Here is a 21,881-nt window from a genome sequence, read left to right on the forward strand (position 1 = left end):
CTTTCCTTGACTAAAAAAATTATCATTCATTTTGCATGGTGTGGGAACATGCAGATAAATTTTGAAATTTTTATAACAATGAGAGGAATTGTGTCGATGAGATTTAGCTATGTAAGTTGAATAGTGTTTTGTTTACATTGATGAGTTTTGTTTTTTGTTTTTTGGGTTTTTTTTTTTTTTTTTTTTTGGTGCCAGGTGTTGTGGCACACTCCTTTAATCCCAGCACTCAGGAGGCAGAGGTAGGCAGATCTCTGAGTTTGGGGCCAGCCTGGTCTTCTGAGTTTGGGGCCAGCCTGGTCTACAGAGGAAGTCCTAGGATAGCCAAGGCTACACAGAGAAACTCTGTCTTGGAAAAGACAAAAACAAAACAAACAAAAACAAACAAACAAAATATCACTATCAACAAAAGAACTTATTGGAATGTATGCTAGTCAGTAAGTAGTATGAGGCTGAATTCTGAAAGATTATCTTTGTTATTGTATTTATTTATTTTTTTGCTTCAAAGAGCTTGTCTTAGTCAGGGTTTCATTGCTGTGAAGAGACACCATGACCAAGATAACTCTTACAAAAGAAAACATTTAATTTGGGTCTGGCTTGTACTTTCAGAGGTTTAGTTCATTATCATGGTGGTGGGAAGCATGGAGGCATGCAGGCAGACATGGGGCTGGAGGAGAGTTCTACATCTTGAAGGGAAGGCAGCCAGGAGGAGGCTCTGATTCCACCACGGGTGGAGCTTGAACATAGGCGACATCGAACCTACCCCCTTAGTGACACACTTCCTTCTACAAGGCCACACCTACTCCTACAAGGCCACACCTCCTAATAGGGCCATTCTTCTCAGGCCAGGCATTTAAATGCTTGAGTCTATGGGGGCCAAACCTATTCAAACCACCACAGAGTTACACAGTGTTTAGAGTAAAAGGAGCCATTGAGCATTTGTGGGAATGTAGATTGGTACAAACATGCAAAATTAATTAGGGAGATGACTCAAAAATTATATTTAAAAACAGAACCACTGTATTACCTGGCAATCAAAACTTCTAGTTATCTAGCTAGAGTATCTTGAGGTGATACCTGCACCCCCAAGCTCATTTCATCAGTAAGATAGCAGCAGAGTATAGAGACAACTTAGTGTCCTTAAGCACATGACTGAATAAAAAATGTGAGGTACACATACACAGAGAAATAGTGTTTAGCCATAAAGTAGATGTAGTGTCATGGTAAAGAGAGTTAAATGTCTAATATTTGGGCATTTCAGAGGGTGAGGCAAAAGGATAAAAGGATTGCTGTGCCTGAGTCCCAATCCTCCAATAAAACCAAAAAACTAAAACGTATAAAATATAAGTACAGGAGTGGAGAGATGGCTCAGCAGTTAAGAGCACTGTCTGAGTGTGATGGTGCACGCCTTTCATCCCAGTAGAGGCAGGTAGGTGTATCTCTGTGAGTTAGAGGCCAGCCTGGTCTACAAAGAGGGGAAACCCTGCCTTGAAAAACCAAAAAAAAAAAAAAAAAAAAAAAAAAAAAAAAGAAAAAGGAAGGGAAAAAAGAAAAAGAAAAAAAAAGAGGAGGGGAAGAGGAGGAGGAGGACTGGCTGTTCTTTCAGAGGACTTAAATTCAGTACCCACATCGGGCATCTCAAAACAGCCTGTAACTATAGCTTCAGGGGAATCAAAATGTCTCCAGCCTTTCAGGGCCTTTTTACTCATGCGCACATACCCCTACACAGATACATATATTTTAAAATGATTTTTAATTATTTTTATGTGATGGATGATATGCCTGCATATACAGTTGTGCTCCGTCCACATGCATGCCTTTGGAGGCCAGAAGAGGATGTCAGATCCCTTGGCAATGGAATTACCCACAGTTGTGAGCTTTGTATGCTGGGAATTGAACCCAGGTCCTGTGTAAGAGAGCCAGTGCTCTTAATCTCTAAGCCATCAGTCTAGCCCCCAAAACACATAATTTATAAATAAAAACAAGTCTTTGAAAAATAAGACAGGCAGAGACAAGTAGATCTCCAAGAGTTCAAGGTCAGTTTGGTCTGCTAAGTTTGGTCTGCTAATAAGTTCCATGCCAGCTAGGGCTGTATACTGAAACTCTTTCAAAAAACAACAGCCATAGAACCTTTTTAACTGCTCATCCTTTGACTCTCTCCCACTCCCCCCCCCCCTTTTTTTGTTGTTCTAGTTGGCGGGTAAACCTGGGGGACTGGGACCTAAAAAGTGAGGCCGACTAAAGACTTGTGCAATAGCCAACTTTATTCAAAGCATTATTGCTAGACTGACTGTGTTGAACCTGCCAGCTCCCAATAACAACACACTTATTATAGACCTTAGCTTAGGCTATTTCCCAACTAGCTCTTATAACTTAATAACCCCATCTATTCTAGTCCACGGTAGCCACATGGCCCGTTACCTCTCTCTCTTAGTCCCAGCACTGTTCCTTCCTCCACATCTGACTGGCTAATCTCCCGGTTCTTTTCCAGAGTCCCTGTTTTTGCCTGGATTGCCTCCTATCCTCTTCCTGCTTAGTTATAGACCACCAGCCATCTATTAAACCAATCAGAAGGTGAGTGTGTCCTCAACTCTGCTAGTACAGAAATTAGCATTTGAATAATACAGAGACAACTTCACACACTGCACAGGGAGATCATCCCAACAGAGCATCAGGCAGTTTATATTCTGAGGGTTAAGAAGAATCCAATGAGTAAAGTGTTCAATCAGAAAGGATAAGCTGCACATGACAAGAACATATTTTTGCATAGAGGCATATGAATGACTACAGCAGTTGAAGTAGACCCACTCCTATCCATTACACCTAGTAGGAGCACAAAAACACATTCCAGGAACAATTCTGAGTTTTGAAGAAACTAAGGTCACAAGACTCTTGTCTTGTTTTCTTGGAGTTTTCTCACAAGCATTCAGAATTCTCAGGGCTCCATATGTGTACTGTGTTCTTTCTTCCAAATTAGTATGCCTTCTATTTTGTATCTTTTTTTTTTTTTTTGGTTTTTCAAGACAATGTTTCTCTGTGTAGCCTTGGCTGTCCTGGACTCCCTTTGTAGATCAGGCTGGCCTCGCCTCTGCCTCCCGAGTGCTGGGATTAAAGGGGTGCGCCACCACGCCTGGCTATTTTGTATTTTTTAAACACCTATTTATTTAATGTCTATGAGTGCATGTATGTATATGCACCATGTATATGCCAGGTGTCTGCAGATGTCAGAAGAGGGTATCAGGTGCCCTGGAACTGGAAGATATACAAAATTGTGAGCCGCCATGTAGGTGCTGGGAACTAAACCTGCATCTTTTGCCAGAACAGTAAGTGCTCTTAACCCCTGGACCATCGCTCCATCTGCTCCACACCTTGTCCTGCTGTCATAGTGCTAAAATGAACCGGGCGTGCAAGTATCACCACAGGATAGCAGTTTTACTCCGGCTAGATAACTAGAAGTAGAACTTGGTTATTTAATATGTTTTTATGTGTTTTGGTATTGAATGCAAAATGTATGTGATTTGAGGAGCCAATAAAAATATACAATAAACCAGGTGTAGTGGCACACGCCTTTAATCCCAGCACTTGGGAGGCGGAGGCAGGCAGATCTTTGTGAGTTCAAGGCCAGCCTGGTCTACAGGTGAGTCCAGGACAGCCAAGGCTGTTACACAGAGAAACCTTGTCTCAAAAAACAAAAACACCAAACCAAACCAAACCAAAACAACAACAACAACAACAACAACCCCACAATAAACCAGGCTCAGTGGTGCATGCCTGTAATTCCAGCATTCGGGGAGGCAGAGGAAGGTAGATCTCTGTAAGTTCAAGGCCAGCCTGGTCTACAAAGCAAGTCTAGAACAGCCAAGGCTACACAGAAACCCTGCCATGCGAGGGAGGGGAGGACACAAAAGACCCCAAAAAACTCACAATAATTTAAAGAAATTCAATTATGCAAAATATTTGTTTTACAACAAATTGGAAGTTAAAAATTGGAAGTAAAAAAAAGACCCATATGGTTAGAAGTTAACTAATGCATTTTAAAACAGAGTGTCTGCTGAGTAGTGGCAGCACATGACTTTAATCCCATCACTCAGAGGCAGAGGCAGGAGGATCTCTTGAGTTCAAGGATAGCCTTGCCTACAGAGTGAGTTTCAGGACCAGCCAGGGTTGAAGAAAACAAACAAACAAACAAAAACCAAGCAAACAAACAAACAAAAACCCAAGTGAGCCAGGAGTGGTGGCACACACCTTTAATCCTAGCATTCAGGGAGTCAGAGGCAGGCAAATCTCTGTGAGTTCAAGGCTAACCTGGTCTACAAAGTGAGTCCAGGACAGTCAAGGCTACACAGAGAATCCCTGTATTGAAAAACCAAAGCAGGGGGAGAGACAAAATATGGGTCAGTAAGGGGTTAAAAAAGCAATTTAGAAGACATTTGGAATAGTCTAGAAACAAAAATAAAACATGATAGAATTTAAAATGTACCTAAAACAGTAGAGAAATTGAGTATTTAATCATTAAATTACTCTATTAAAAAGTCTGTGCCTCTGTGCTCAGCAAAGTGTTTGAAATGTGATCAAAACATATATGCATTTAAATGAAACCCATTTTATGTATAATTAGTATGTGCTAATAAAAAGAAGATAGAATAATAAAATAGATAAAATGTAGGACTCATACTTAAAATGTACAAATGCTGGAGGGGATAGGGGCTCAGGAACCCTCAGCCTTAACTGAAGAGCTGTTGACAGTTGATGGCTTCTGGCAGAGAGAGACTCGTTTTTCTTTAAGGGTTGTGGCCCCCAGTAGGTTCACAACACTGCAGTGGATGGCCTCACATCCCTAACTATGTGGGCAACACAAATTGGACTTGGTGTTGTTTTGTCTCTTTAAAACAAAACAAAGCTGGGCGTGGTGGCGCACACCTTTAATCCCAGCACTTGGGAGGCAGAGGCCAGCCTGGTCTACAAAATGAGTCTTAGGACAGCCAAGGCTACAGAGAAACCTTGTCTCGAAAAACCAACAAAACAAAACAAAACACCAAATTGGGGCTAGAAAGGAAGGTCTGGGTAGATCTGGGAGTAGTCAAAGCATCAGGTGAGGTAAATATGATCAAAATACATTGTATGGTTGACTTACTTAGGGGTCTATTACTGACTGTGAAGAGAGACTTTGACCACAGCAACTCTTATAAAGGAAAACATTTAATTGGGCTGTCTTACAGTTTCAGAGGTTTAGTCTGTTAAGCATCATGGTAGGAAAACATGTTAGCATCCAGGCAGACATGGTACCAGAGAAGGAGTTGGGAGTTCCACACCTTGATCTGCAGGTAGCAGAAGGGACCGTGTGCCACATTTGGCATAGCTTGAGCATAGGAGACCTAAAAACCAGCAGCCCCTTCAGTGACGCACTTCCTCCAAGAAGGCCACATCTCCTAACAGTGCCGTTCCCTATGGGCCAAGCATTCAAACACATGAGTCTATGGGGGCATACCTATTCAAACCACCACAGTGATATTCTGAAATAATTAAATCAAATATTATATTAGAAGACACAAGTCTATACACTTGGAAAAACATTACCAAATCAAGATAGTGAAGATAACCATCAATATTCCAAAAATTCTCCTACCTCATTATTATCTCCAGATAGTGCCTTCTACAAATACAGCTTCTAAATTTTATTTATTTTTGAGACAGGGTTTCTCTGTGTGGCCCTGGCTATCCTGGAACTCCCTCTACATACCAGCCTGACCTTGAACTCAGAGATCCATCTGGCTCTGCCTCCCAAGTGCTGGAATTAAAGCCATAGGCCACCACGCCTGGGTGCTTTGCCTACACGCATGCCTTTGTACTATATTAATGTAGTGCCTTTGGAAGTCAGAACTGGGCATCAGGTCTTCTAGGACTTGGATGACAGATGGTTTTGAGCTACCATGTGGGTGCTGGGAACTGGACCCATGTTCTTTGGAAGAGCAGCCTGTGGTCCAACCACTGAGTGATCTCTCCAAACAGTTTCTAAAATTTATATGGGACCAGGCATATTATTAATCTCAGCACTGGGGAAGCAGATGCAGGTGGATCTTGGTGACTTTGAGGCTAGCCTAGTCTACATAGTGAGTTCTGCACCAGCCAGGGGTATGTAGTAGACCTTATCTTAAGATGATAATAATAATAATAATAATAATAATAATAATAATAATAATAATAATAATAATAATAATAATAATAATAATAGAATCACATATGTATCCTTTTTTGTCTGGTTGCTTTTACTCATAAAAATTTCATATCATTTTATTATTCATCCATTGTATTACCTAGGTCAACAGCTCATAAATCTTTACTGTATTTGTGTGCATGTGTGTGCATGTATGTGTGCATGTGTGTGCATGTATGTGTGCATGCCCTTTGGTGAGTGTGGAGGTTAGAGCACAGCCTGCATGAGAGCTGATTCTCTCTTACAGGTTTCAGGTATCAAGCTGAGGTCTTCAGGCTTTTGGGGCAGTTATTTTACCCTTTGAGCCATCTTGATGGCCCCTTTCTTCAGGTTTTGAAATAGGATCTCACTGTGTAGTGTTGGCTTCAAACTCAAAATTCTGCTTTAGCCTTCCAAGTGCTGAGATTACAGGTTGAACTACCACACACAGCTGATGGTATTAAAACAAGAGCTATAGGTGCATGAAATGAATATAGTTGTGGAGCAAGTGTCCTAGACCCTGTAGGTAAAAGCTAACAAGATGATCAAATCCTACAGAATGAAGTTTGATTACAAGTCTGCGAAGTATGATAGTTGAATATTCCTAACTCAAGGATGTCTTTCCAACCATTGATACTGTTTCTTTTCTTTTAGGAAATAGAGCAGCAGTCATGATAGAAGACAAAGGACCAAGAGTGACAGACTACTTTGTTGTGGCAGGACTCACTGATACATCCACTCTTTTGGATCAAGAAATAAATCGTATAGATAGTAAATCAACTGGCCCTAAAGCTCCAATCACAGATATTGCAGTTATTATCAAATCGGCTGGGGAGACTGTGCCCGAAGGTTACACCTGTGTTGAGGCCACTCCCTCAGCACTGCAAGCAAACTTGAACTACGGAAGTCTGAAGAGCCCAGAGCTTTTCCTGTGCTACCGAAGAGGGAGAGATAAGCCGCCCCTTACAGATATTGGGTATGATCACTTTCTTCTGCTATGGGAAAGGGAATTAGATTTATTGAAAGATGAAAAAGGTACATAGTAGAAATTTGAAGTTTCTGATAGTTTTTTTATTTTTTTACTTAAAGATTAAGTTCAGGGATTTATTGTCTATCTATACCTACTCTTAGATATGAAGAGCTGTGATAGGAGGCACTGTCTATGTAAGATAATACAAAAATATGCTGGATGAGAAATGATTATAAACCTGAGCACCTTTAAAAAAGGGTACTCTTTTTAAAATATTATATATTTGAGAGCTAAAGGTGATGGCTCATGCCTGTATCCAAATACTTGGGGGGTGGAGGCAAGAGGATTAGACATTTGAAGTCATCCTTGTCTATATACCAGGTTCAAGGCTAGCCTGGGCTACATGAAATCCTGTGTCAAATATTGGGGAGGGGGAAGTCTTCTCCTCTGGCTCTTCCTTTCTAAGTTGGGGACTGGAGATAGGCCTGGTTTGCCTAACATATACAAGATTCTGGGTTCACTTCCCAGCACTGCTTTTTCTTTTTTTTTTTTTTTAAAGAGAGCCAGTGCTGGCATAGATTTTAATCTTAGTGCTCTTGAGGCAGAGGTAGGTGGTTCTCTGAGTTTGAGCCAGCCTGGTCTATAGAGTGAATTTCAGGACAGCAGGGCTACAGAGAAACCCTGTCTTCAAAAAACAGAAAAAATAAAAAAACAAAACAACACCCCACCCCCTAAAAGAAACCAAACAAAATCCCACCCTTTGTTCAATAGCTGTGTGGGGAGCGGGAGAGATGGCACTCATTGGCTGCTGTTCTAGAGGACCTGGCTTCAATTCCAACAACCCATATGGCAGCTCACAGCTGCCTTTAACTCAGTGGGATTTGACACCCTCATATAAACATAAGTATAAATAAATAAATCATTAAAAATATATCAATAGTTGTGAAGTATTTGGTTCATTGTCAGTTAAGATACCGTCTTTGTAACTGCTACAAAAAGTTTAATTTCAAAAATTTGTGTTGACTTTTTTTTCTATGAAAAATGATGTTACCTTTATAATCTCCTGGTGATTTACCACGTGTGGATATTATATTGAAGTGTCATGTTTATTATAACTACCCCTAGTAAAAACTGATGGTAGAGGTACCATAGAGGTATTTGCATGTGATCCTGGTGGGGTCAGGACTCAAGGTTGCTTTGGCTACACAACTACTGTAATGAATTACTTGAGAGCCTGTCTCATAACCACACCCCACCCACAACACACACACACACGAATTGTAGATATTGAGCTATTTGAGAACACACTGACAGGTATTTTTAGGTTCTGTTCGTTTGTTTATGCAGAACATGCAATTTTCTTTGTGTTTACATTAAGCTAGGATGATCAGAGTGGGGGATGTATGTAAGTGCTGTGCTCTCCAACTTCTGTTAGTTCATGAGCCTGCTTTGTGCTTTGTTCTGCTGTATTTAAAATACAAGATAATGCCACTTGCAAGTGTACATACTTTTACTTTCTTGTACAGTTTGTATAATTTTATTTTCTTGTTCAGTTCCTGTGGCTAGCACTTCTAATACAATGCTGAGCAGCAGTTGTCAAATTACTGTTTTGTCTTATTCCTTATGTTAACTGAAAAGTTTTTAGATTAAAAACTTAGTTTGTAGTTTTTAACATTAAAAATATTAACTCACCGGGCATGATGGTGCATGCTGTTAGTCCCAGCACTCAGGAGGCAGAGGCAAATGGATTGAATGTGAGTTTGAGGCCAGCCTGGTCTACAAAGTGAGTCCCGGACAGCTAGGGATACACAGAGAAACCCTGTCTAGAAAAACAGACAAACAAACCACCCCAAAAAAAACCCAAAACCAAACCAAACCAAAAACTATAAAATTTCAGAAATGCTATATTTTTTACCTTTTTGTTTGTTTTTGTGACATTCTACACTTGTGTGTGATACACTTGGCACATTTGCCCCTACATCCCTCCCATTGATCCTGATGCTCTCTGCAAACATTTCCCTTGGTCTTGTGCTTTTGTTCTGCTCTGTCCTGTTGTATTCAAGGGTGTGAGAATGATGTGTTTGGTGAGTGCTCACACACTATAGTGTGCATATGGGCTCAGGGAATAACTTGAAGGAGTTGGTTCTCTTCCCCTTCCACCATGTAGGTTCCTGGCATCAAACTCAAGTTGTTGAGCTTGGTAGTAGGTACATTTACCTCCGGAGCCTTCTTCTCACCTTCCAACCCCCAAAGTCAGGGTTGGCTGTCCTGGAACTTACTGTGTAGGCCAGGCTGGCCTTGAACTCATAAAGATCGGCCTGTCTCTGACTCCTGAGTGCTGGGGTTCAAGGCCTGTGCTATTATGTCCGGTTTTGTTTCATACTGCCTACAAATAGGGATAATTTGACTCCTTCTTTTCCTATTTGTATCCCTTTTATTTATTTCTGTTATATTGCTCTGGGTAGTATAGGTTCTACACTTAATTGTATTAGAGAGAAAAGGAGTTGACATTCATGCCCCTTGTCTGGTTTTATAGGAAATGCTTCCAACGTTTTCCCAGTGTAATGCTGACTCTGGTTTTATTATATAAAGAGTACCTATTAGAATTTATCCTTAGATTTTGTTATTGTTTGTTTTTTTGAGATAGACTCTTAATATGGTGCCTTGTCTGGCCTGGAACTCACAAGGATGCACTTGCCTCTGCTACAGGAGTGGTGGAATTAAAGGCATGCACCACTACGCTCGGCTTCTTCAGGGCTTTTGTCATGAAGGGATGTCAAATTTGGGAAAAGGCGTTTAAAAAACATTCATTGTGATGATCATTTATTTGATTTTGTGCTTTATTTGATTCGCATATTTTGAACCTTTCGTGCATTCCTGTAATGTAATCAAGTTGTGGTTTGGTTTTTGTTTTGTTTGTTTGTTTTTTCACAGACGGGGTTTCTCTGGGTAGCACTCGGTGTCCTGGAACTCACTGAGATATGCCTGTCTGTGCTGAATTCTGGCATTAGTGGCCTGTCTCTGTCAGTGTGCGTACATGTGTGCTTACTCATGTGTTGCATTGGTCCTGTGGTGTGAGACAACTGTGAGACAGCTGTGAGAAGCTGGTCCTCTCCTTTCACCATGGATTCCAGGGAGCCAACCGATTTTATTCTAGCTCAGCCTGTGAAACTCACTCTGTGGCTCACACTGGCCACTTACAAGTGTTGTGATTAGCTGGGCAGTGGTGGCGCACACCTGTAATCCCAGCAGTCTGCGTGGGAGGCAGAGGCAGTCAGATCACTGTGAGTTCCAGGCCAGCCTCATCTACAAAGCCTCATCTACAAAGTCAAGAAAAAAAAAATTGAAGTGTTGTGATTACAGGTGTGCACTGCTACGTTTTTCTTGTTCTTGCTTTTCTAAGTTCTTAGAGTGTACCATTATTTGAGAAATTTTTTTTTTCTTTTTCAGGTTTTTCAAGACAGGGTTTCTCTGTGTATCCTTGGCTATCCTGGTTTCGCTTTGTAGACCAGGCTGGCCTCAAACTCACAGAGATCTGCCTGTCTTTGCCTCCGGAGTGCTGGGATTAAAGGGGTGCGCCACCACTGCCCGGCCCAATTTTAATTACATTTATCTTTTTGTTGTTGTTGTTTTCGAGACAAGGTTTTTCTGTGTAGCCTTGGCTGTCCTAGACTTGCTTTGTAGACCAGGTTGGCCTGGAATTCACAGCGATCCTCTGCCTCCCAAGTGCTGGGATTAAAGGCATGCACCATCATGCCCAGCTCCATTTATCTATTATTTAATGTATTTAGTTAGTGTTGTGTATTGCTGTGTGCATGTGTGGCTGGGCACATACCATAATATTCATATGGAGGTTAGAGAACAATTTATGGTAATCAGTTCTCTCCTGCCCTCATGGGGTCTGGGGCTCAAACTCAGGTCTAAAGACCTTCTTTTACCAAGCACTGAGCCATGTTACTAGCCTCTGATTTTTAAATATAGAACCCATAACTATATGGGACTTTCAGGCAAATAATGACACAGAGGCTTTTTAATATTTTAAAGCTTAGGTGTTTCAGCCAGCTTTCTAGCTTAACCCTACTAAAGCTGGCACTATGTCCTGCCACATGGCCAGCTCTGCCTCTCTGCTCCTGTTCACATCTGTCCATTCAGCTCTGTGTTCTGATGGCAAATCTCCAGCCTTTAATATTTTCTTCCAGGTTTTCTCTCTCTCCTGGAAGTTCCACCCTCCACTTTATACCCAGTTATTGGCCGTCGGCTCTTTATTACATCAAATAGGCAGTGGGGATGGACGAACGTTAACAAAATATGAGACCAGTGATGGGCCATAGAAATAGCAATATCAAGATCCAGCTAGTAGGCTAGCACTTAGCTCTCTGCTGGTTTAGTAATCAACAATTGAATATACAGAGACGTACCTGTATACTGGGTATATAGTATATGTGTGTGTGTACAGTATATGATACGTGTACTCCAACACATAATTGTTATCTTCCTTTTAGAACTACCTTTGTTATATTCCAAAGGCTGGTAAATTGTATGTACTACTCCCTACCCCCACTCCCACTGGTAGTGTAGGCTGGCCAGGACACTATATAGCCCAAGCTGATCTCAGACTCATGGCGGTCCTCCTGCCTCAGTCTCCCAAGTGTGGAGTTACAGGTATGTGGCACTCATCTTAGCAATAAGTTGTGTTTTTATTTTCTTTTTTGAGGCTGGGTATCATGTATCCCAGGACAGTTTCAAACTGGCTTTGTGGGGGGAGGATGACCTTGAACTTCTGATCTCTTTTCTCTTGCCTTTATTTTCCCAGTATTGGAATTAAGACTTTTGCTACCACACCTGGTTTATGCAGCGACAAACTGATGGTACATGCAAATGCTGTACCAGCTGAGCTACACCCTAGCCCATGTTTTCATTTGATTCTAGGAATTTTTTGGATTTGCTTCTCTGATTTCTTTAGTGACTCAGTAATTGTTCAAAATATTCAAAATATATTGTATGATATCTTTGTGTTTGTAGTGTATATTACTATTGATTTTACTTCCTATTTATTTCATTTTTTGGGGAGTATGGGATGAGGTGCTGGGGATTTAATCCAAAGCAGTGTACATGGTGGTCTCATGTATTCTAATACTGAGCTACATATATAGCCCCTGTTCTTTTGAGACAGGGCCCTACTATGTAGCTCAGGCTGGTGTGGAACTTCCTATGCTGCCTATGCTGGCCTTGACCTGATCCTCCTGCTTTGACTCCTGAATGCTGGGATTACTGCCAGCCTGTTGGTATTAATTTCTCACATTTCCCCCCCTTTTCTAGTACAGTCTGATGAAATATAAGAAGTTATTTCAATTTTTGTATTGTTAATACTTGCTAAAAATAAATCAGATATGGTTGTGCACACCTGTAATCCCAACATTTGGGAGGCAGAAGCAGATGGATCTCTGTGAGTTTGAGTCTAGCCTGGTCTATATTGTGAGTTACAAGACAGCCAGAGCTACATAATAGAGTGACTCTGACACATATACACTCATTTGCTGTGTGGTGTAAATATGCTCTGTATTGGCAAGGTTTTCATGGGATGCTGAGATGAATATTATACAACATGTTGGATAATATTCAACTGAATTTTTAATTTGATTTATGGTACAGTTTAAATCTGATGCTTGTGTGTGCAGTGGATGCAGGGTCTGGGGGTTTCAAAAGATGAGGTCCTCAATGCATTCGGAAGAGGATGATTGTGATCCAGAGCTACATAGAAATGTTCACCCCTGAGAGTGGCCTGATTGGGAAGAAACACTTAGTGCAGTGTATTAGAAATACCCAAGCTGAGAGCATCCAAGATGGTGTCGATTGCACACTGTATCTGATCTGCAGAACAGCAGTGACTGCACAGCCACCACAGGACCATACTGAGAGCTCAGTGCCAAGAGCTGGATCGTGCAGAAGTGGATAGGGGCAGCACTGAGGCAGGGGCCCATGGCAGATGGAGCAGGCGATGGAACCTGAGACGCGGGAGGTGTGAATCAACAGAGCAACAAGTTCCCCGGGACAAGAAGCTGGGCTGGGCCAACATCAATGGTTTCAGTAAGCTGTTCAACGAAGACTTTGAGGGGCCTCCACTTGCTACCTGCTTGATGGCCCACAAGATCCAGTACCTACAGGTGTAGGAGGCCATCCAGGCCTTGATAGCCAGCAACAATCTGGCAAATTGAATGAGAGCAGGAGAGCTGACTCTCAGGATACAAGAACAGGAGAGCTGGCCCTGAGGACATGGGAGCAGGTGAGCCAGCCCTGGGGACATGGGAGCCTGAGAGTTTGCCCTGCCTTGAGGACACAGGAGCTGGAAAGCTGTCCCTGCCCCGAGGACATGGGAGTGGGTGAGCCGGCCCTGCCCTGAGAGTGGGTCCTACCCTGAGGACATGGGAGCAGGAGAGCCATCCCTGCCCTGATGACAGGGGAGCAGGAGAGCAGGCCCTGCCCTGAGGACAGGGGAATGGGACCTGATCCAGGCCTCTGAGTGTACCTCACCCCAATATCTATCCCACGTATGACCTGCTGGAACACGTGAAGGGGCCGGACCTGCAGATTCAAAGATTAAGAATCTCCTTGACACACAGCAACAACGGGATATCCGACAGCAGTCCCATTGAGGATCTAGTAATGATAGTGTAGGCCTCAAACCAGACCCATGACTTGTAGCAATGAACATTTGAAAATAAACATCTATCAACGAAAAGCTATACTGCATGATACACTATAGTTGCTGTGACAAGATTTTTTTGTTTTCTGTTTGTTTTATTTTACTGGGGGGAGGAGAGGGATCTTGGTGCATGACGTGTAAATCATAGACCTCCAATAAAAGTTAAAAAAAGAAAAAAATCTAGCTTTAATTAAAAAATAATAATCTGATGCTTGCTGCTTTGATGTGTCTATTGATGAGAGTACAATATTTCAGTACCCTCTATTATTGTTTTTGGACTTACCTGTCCCTTTCTGTTCAGTAGTTTGTTTTTTAATGAAATTGGGTATTTATAATGATTCTGTTTATTCATTCATTTTTCTGTTTATCTGTGTGGAATTATGTCTGTTTCTTCAGTACTTGTGTGCTCCTCCTTACATTATGGAAGCCAGAAGAGGGTATCCCTTTCCTCTTGTTACTTTGAAAACTAGAGTCTCTCCCTGTACCTGGAACTTGTATTTTCTCTGCTTCACTAGAAGCCAGGAAGTCATGGTGATCCTCCTGTTTCTGCCCATCTCCAAGGTGTGTGAGGGATGCTGGCCTCTTACATGGGTGCTGGTATATGAACTCTAGTCCTAAGGATTGTGCAGGACGCACTCTTGGCTGCTGCCTTCTCTCCAGCCCCAGCTCTGTAATTGTTACGTCTTGGTAGATTGTCCCTTCTGATCGTATGTAAGAACTTGATCTTTCTGAGTGATTTTGGCTTGAAGTCTGCCCTGACAGGTAGGAGTACAGGCACTCTCTTTTTTCTTGGAGCATTGCTTTATATCATCTCACTCTCCATCTGTGTGGTTTTGAGTGTCTAGCATGCAACAAACAGTCGAGTCTTATTTTTAATCCAGACAGTCTTTATATTTTAGTTGGAGAGTTAAGACTGTATTTTGAGTCTGTAATGAGAGCCATGTGCCAATTTTCTTTTCTTTAACTTAGAAGTTTATATGCTGTTATACTGGGTTAATATTTATGCATTTAAAAAAAGTATTATTAGCCTGGTGTGGTAGGGCACATCTTTAATCCCAGCACTTGGGAGGCAGAGGCAGACAGATCTACAAAGAGAGTCCAGGACAGCCAAGGCTATGCAGAGAAACCTTCTTGGAAAATAACAACAAAAACAACAACAAAGCATTATTATCTATTTTATTAAATCTTAGGTTGTTTTTTTTTTTTCTATTTCTTTTTTTTTCTTTTTCTTTTTTTTTTTCTTTTTTTTGTATGTGTATTAATGTCTTATGCAATGCTAGTTGTGAATTGCTTTAGTCTAAAGAAGTGTAATTCCAGTCTCAGGGGATATGACGCCTTCTTGTCTCCATGGGTACTGCATGTATGCGTTGCACAGACATACATGTGAGCAGAACACTCATACAGGTAAAATAAAAATATTTTTAAATTTTATTTTGTGTGTGTTGGGGGGGGTGGGTTGAGACATAGTTTCTCTGTGTAGCCCTGCTTGAACTGGAACTCACTCTATAGACCAGGATTGTCTCACAGAACTCAGATGCTTGCCTCTGCCCCCTAAGTGCTCAGATTAAAGGCGTGTGCCACTGTGCCTGACTTAAATAAATATTTTTTAAAATGAGAGGTAGGAGAAAAGACAAAGTTACACTTTACTGAATAAGTTTTAAAAAATGGCAGACTTACGGCCCAACCCTACATGGTTATGCTTCTGCATATTTATTTTAATTTAATTTTTGAGGCAGGGTTTCTCTGTGTAGCCTTGGCTTGTTCTGGAACTCATGCTGTAGACCAGGCTGACCTTGAACTCTGTCCCCCAACCGCTAGGATTAAATATTTGTGCCACTACTGCCTGACCTATTATTTTAAAAATTTTAAATTGAAGGTTTATTTAATTCACATGTGGCGTGTGTGTGACATGTGCATGCAGGTGCCTGAGGGGGCCGAAGAGGGTGTTGGAAACCCTAGAGCTGAGGTTTCAGGGGGGTGCTACCTGGCATGAGTCCCGGGAACCTAACTTGTAGTAATGTGCCGTCAACCGCTGAGCCGCCTCTCCAGCCCCTCATTGCTTTTGCTCACTCAGTTGCTGATACAGTCTTGGTTTACATTTCAAGGCCTTGGTAGTCTTCGTTTTTTGGTGGCTCTAGTAGGAATTGCCCCCATAGACTTGGTCCATAGGGAGTAGTGCTGTTAGGAGGTGTGGCCTTGTTGGAGTAGGTGTGGCCTTGTTGGAGGATGTGTCAGTCTCCTGCTGCCTTTGGATCACATGTAGGACTCAGCTCCTTCTCCAGCACCGTGTCTGCCAGATGCTGCCATGATAATGAACTAAAACCTCTGTACTGTAAGCAGTGCCAGTTCATTGCTTTCCTTTACAAGAGTTGCCATGGCCATGGTGTCTCTTCACAGCAATAAAATCCTAACTAAGACTGTGTTAATATTTGGTTGGCCTTTTAAGAGCTTTTTTTGTGGATAAAGTTGACTTATTACTCACCCATTTGCTCAGTGGCTTTTTAAAGTATAATTAGAGACTTGTGCAACTGTCCATGTAATCCATTTTAGAACCTTTCTGTCTCCCCCCAAAACCCCTGCTCCTCAGTGGCAGACACTTCCTGCTCCTCTCTAATCTTAGGAACCCACCATTCTGCTTTCTGCCTCTGAACACTGGCCTTTTCTGAACATGTCATGTAGATGTAGTCATGCTATGCACGTTTTTTTGTAACTGGCTTTCTTCACTTTACAAGGGTGGGCTTTTTCATATATTTCATCTGCAGTTGCTGGACAGTATTCTCTTAAGGACTTTGATATTGTTTGTCTTCATTAGTTAGTAGGCATTTGGTTTTTCCCCTCGGCATTCTGGCTGTTTTAAGGATTTTAGAAGCAGTTATGTTTTCATTTGTCTTGATTATTTACCCGGAGTAGACTGCTTGCTTTTATAGAAGTTTTTGAAGACCCATCAAACTGTTTTCTAAATCAGGTACTTTTCGTCAGTAGTGTATGAGGATTCATTTTTCCTATATTCTCACCAGTGCTTATCTTTAAAAAATATATCTCTGGGGCTGGAGAGATGGCTCAGTGGTTAAGAGCACTGATTGCTCTTCCAGAGGACCCGGGTTCAATCCCCAGTACCCCCTTGGCAGCTCACATCTGTCTATAACTGCAGTTTAAGAGGACTTGAAACTCACACAAGAAATAAAAATTTTAAAATGTATCTCTGCATATTCCCCTGTATACATATGTGTGTATGTGTGTGCATGCATACATGTATGTCTGTGTGTGTGCATGTATGTGCAGATGCTCTCGGGTCAGGATAAGGGAATCAGCTTTAGAGGTAGAATGATAGTGGTTATTAGCTACCTGACATGAGTGCAGGGACCTATGTGCTCTTGCCTGCTGAGCCATCTCTCCAGCCCCCTTATTTGTCTTTTTGTTTTGTTTTGGTTTTTTTGAGACAGACTTTCTCTTCCTGCCTGTCCTGGAACGTACTATGTAGATCAAGCTGGCCTCAGGTTTACAAAGGTCCGCCTGCCCTGCCTCCAGTGGTGCCACCACACCCAGCCCCTTATCTTTCTGATGACGTCTTCACTGAGTATGAAGTGATAGCTCATGGTTTGGTTTGTGCTCGTGTTGTCTGACATCTCAGCAGCTCCCCCGTACTTTTGGCTATTTGCATGTCTTCTTTGAATGTCTGGCACAGTCTTTGCTTACTTCTAAAAAATAGGGACATTTCCTTTAAAGCATACTTTTTTTTTAATGGCTTTTTAAGACAGGGTCTCTCTGTGGTGTAGCCTTGGCTGTCCTAGACTCGCTTTGTAGACTGGGATGACCCCAAACTCACAGCGATCCACCTGCTTCTGCCTCCCGAGTGCTGGGATTAAAGGCGCGCCCACCACGCCCGGCCCACGCATTCTTTTTAAAACAGTACTTACTTGGTTTTGAAGACATGGCCTAGGTGCACAGTCCAGTCTTGTCAAGAGCTTTCAGGCCCGCTCAGCATCCCAAGTCCTGGCAAAAACCAGTTTAGTTTAAAACGTTTTTAACTTTATACAGAAACTGCAGAGATAACGGAGTTCTCATATATCTGTCATCTATCATTATGTCCTTTTGTTTATTTATCTTTGAAATTTTTACTTGCTTATTTTTTATTTTTTTATGTGTGTGGGTGTTTTGTGTCATGTATGTCTGTGCACCACATATGTGCTTGGTCCCTTAGAGGCCAGAAGAGGCCATCAGATCCCACAGAACTAGAGTTACAGATGATTGAAATCCACCATGGGGATGCTGGGAATCCAATCTGAGTCTGCTGAGAGATGCAGTGCTCTTAACCACCGAGCCATCTGTCTCAGCCCCATCTATGTGTAGGTAGACCCTACAATAGGGTCTCACTGTGTAGCTCTGACTGACCTGGAGCTCATATGTAGAGCTGCCCCCTGAGTGCTGGCATTAAAGGTGTGCACCATCATATCTGGCCCCCTTTATTTTCCCAAAGCAGCCTAATTGTGTACCCAGGTGGCCTCAACCCCATAAATGCTGGGACTACAAGTGTGTGCCACCATCTCCTGTTGTGTGTCCATTTTAAAATTGTGCTATTTTATATGATTTGCAGATTTGTTCACATTTTGTGTAATTTTTTACTTACTTTTTTTGAAATTACTAATTTTGAAATTAAAAACACATAGTGTGTGTGCAAATATGTGTGTGAGTGTGTGGGTAGATGTGACGTTCAGCCTACAGTAGTCATTTCTGTTTCTGCCATGTGGATCTCAGTGATCAGAGCTGAGGTTGGGCTTGGCAGTAAGTGCCCTTACCCACTGAGCCACTTCTCAAACCAGAGTGTTTCAGTTTTTTGAGACAGTCTTTCACTTTGTAGCCCAGGCTGAACTGGGATTTGTTGTGTGTCAGCGTCATGCCTCAATACTTGGCACGTTTTGCTGACTTGGTACTATCCTTTGTTGAATGGGTGGGCTTGTTGTTTCTGGTCTCCCTGTCTGGCCTGGAACTTGTTGTATAGACCAGGCTGACTTTGAACTAACAGGTCATCCCGCCTCTGTCTCCCTAGTAAGTGAGACTCATTTTGTCTAAGGATTTTTTTTTTTTTTCCGAGACAGGGTTTCTCTGTGTAGCCTTGGCTGTCCTGGACTCACTTTGTAGACCGGGCTGGCCTTGAACTCACAGCAATCCACCTGCCCCTGCCTCCTGAGTGCTGGGATTAAAGGTGTGTGCCACCACGCCTGGCTGGTCTAAGGATATTTAAAGATAAAAGTTTGGCAGGAATTGAGAAGGATACTTTCCTGAAACCACCTGAATATGCCATAGAATTTTTAGAGCCTGACCTGAAGATATCTGTAGTATTCCCTCTTCTTATGTTTCTTTTAATAAAAATCGAATTGTTCAATCCAATTTTTGCTTTTTAAACCATGTTTTAGCTTTTGAAAAATAATTCGGCAATCTATAATTCCCAAATTTTTGGGAGTTTGGTTTGAGTTTTGGTGTCTGGTTGAAGTTTGGAGAACAACAGGAATGACTAAAGTTTTGTTCACTCATTTCAGGAAGAAAAGAGCATTAACCTTCAATCCCTCTCTCTCCCTTTCCTCCTGCCGTGCAGAGTGCTTTATGAAGGGAAAGAACGACTGATTCCAGGATGCGAAGTGATCCAAGCCACGCCCTACGGTCGCTGTGCCAACGTCAACAACAGTTCAACGACTTCTCAAAGAATCTTCATCACCTATCGAAGGGCCCCTCCAGTTCGGTCCCAGAGTTCCTTAGCCGTAACTGATATCTGTGTTATTATAACCAGTAAAGGAGAAACCCCTCCTCATACTTTCTGCAAAGTTGATAAAAACTTAAACTCTGGCATGGTAAGAACAAAGTTGCTTCCTTTTCAAACTTCTGTTTGGAAATAAGCCAAAAGGTTAATATTAGCTCTGTAGTTTATTTTTATATCTTTATGATTATAATACATATGTATAGTGTGTGTGTTGTTTTTCAAGACAAGGTTTTCCTGTGTGGTCTTCGCTATCCTAGACTTGCTTTGTAGACCAGGCTAGCCTCAAACTCAGAGATCCACCTGCCTCTGCCTCCTTAGTGCTGGTATTTCAGGTGTGCACTGCTGTGCCTGGCTTCTAGTTTATATTTTTATTTCCTCAATTTTTTTTTTTTTTAATTTAAAAGACTTGTGGATCTGGGAATCAAGCCAGGGCCTTATACATGTTAGACTAGCTCTGTTATCATGGAGTACTATGTCTTTCTAATGTGCATAAATTATAATTTTTAATATTCTCATGACACACTAAAAAGTATAATTTAAGCTTGAGATTTTATGTATGTCTACTTATCTTAATATTGTCTGTTACATCAATGTTGAGATTTATTAACTTTTGGGTTTCTTTTTTTTTTTAAGATTTTTATGTTTTTTGTTTGTTTTGAGACAGGGTTTCTCTATGTTATCTTGACTGTCCTGGACTTGCTTTGTAGACCAGGCTGGCCTCAGTGATCCACAACCTCTGCCCCCACCCCCCACCCCCACGTGCTGGCATTAAAGGCTTGTGCTGCCATGCCCAGCTTAAAGCTTTTTATTTATTCATTATGTATAGTGTTCTGCCTGCAAGTACACCTGCAGGCCAGAAGATGGCATCAGATAACATTATAAATGGTTGTGAGCCAACATGTAGTTGCTGGGAAATAGAACTCAGGACCTGGGGCTGGGCGTGGTGGTGCACGCCTTTAATCCCAGCACTCAGGAGGCAGAGGCAGGCGGATCCCTGTGAGTTCGAGGCCAGCCTGGTCTACAAAGAAAGTCCAGAACAGCCAAGATTACACAGAGAAACCCTGTTTCAAAAAAAAAGAACTCAGGACCTGGAAGAGCAGTCAGTGCTCTTAACATCTGAGCCATCTCTCAAGCCCCAACTTTTGGCGTGTGGCTTTATGTGTTTTCTTTGGGCAGGGCTAGTCAAACTCAGACATGACTATAATCCCAGCACTCAGGTATGGGCAGAAGAGTCAGAAATTCAGAAGCCAACCTTGGTGGAATAGGGCATTCTCAGGCCAATCTGGGCTGCAGAGTGAGACCTGCCTCAAATAAGCACACAGAATTGTGAAGAAAGGAATTGGGTATACACATTTGATTTATAGTTTTATGAGACTAACAGTTATCATTGGGTCAGATTTATTGTGAAGATAGGCAGAGATACATCCATCCATAATTATTAGTAGAGGTGATAACCTCAGAACCCCAAGGGAACCCAGTCTTTCCTACTTTGGGCTCTAGTGTCCTTTCTTCTTTGTGTGGCTTCTTTCAAGGACTAGTAATCTCTGAGTGATTACAAAACCATAAGCTTTTTAAAAATTATGTTTTGGCCAGGTTGTGGTGGCGCATGCCTTTAATCCCAGCACTCGGGAGGCAGACACAGGCAGATCGCTGTGAGTTTGAGGCCAGCCTGGTGTACTAAGCAAGTCCAGGACAGCCAAGGCTACACAGAGAGACCCTGTCTCGGAAAAAAAAAGTACATTTTACTCTGTGTGTACATCACCATGCACATGTTCACCTGGAGGACAGAAGATCACTTCTTCTGAGAGTTGAGTCTCTTTGCAACATGTGGATACTGAAGATTGAACTCAGGCTGTCAGGCTTAACGATGAAGACCTTTGCCTGTTGAGTCATCAGCCCGCTGGTCTCATCAATTCTTTTGGGTGCTGGAATTGAACTCTACCACAGAGCTATGTTCCTACCCTTATAACCATAGACTTTTTTTTTTTTTCTTTCGTGGGGTGGGGATGATTGTTTGTTTTGTTTTGTTTGAGGCAGGGATTCTCTCTGTGTAGCCTTGGCTGTTCTGGACTCACTTTGTTGACCAGGCTGGCTTCGAACTCACAGAGGTCTACCTGCCTTTGCCTCCCTGAGTGCTGGGATTACAGGTGTGCGCCACCAAGCCTGGCCTGTAACCATAGGTTTTAACTTAAAATATTTATTAGTGTTGTCGTTGTTGAGATGGTGTTTCATGTGTCCCGTCCCAGGCTGGTCTGGAAGTGGC

The 21,881-nt window shown here is 42.1% G+C and overlaps 1 protein-coding gene across 1 annotated transcript in view; it reads left to right on the top strand.

Annotated features, from left to right (window-relative positions):
• Positions 1-21,881, top strand: part of Dennd4c (DENN domain containing 4C) — a 103,252-nt gene that overhangs the window by 13,060 nt on the left and 68,311 nt on the right. The window contains 2 exon segments of the mRNA XM_051164023.1: positions 6,845-7,166; positions 19,457-19,709. Coding sequence (XP_051019980.1) covers positions 6,845-7,166; positions 19,457-19,709 — 575 coding nt within the window.

Source organism: Acomys russatus, chromosome 2, assembly GCF_903995435.1.
Source record: "Acomys russatus chromosome 2, mAcoRus1.1, whole genome shotgun sequence".
NCBI lineage: Eukaryota > Metazoa > Chordata > Mammalia > Rodentia > Muridae > Acomys > Acomys russatus.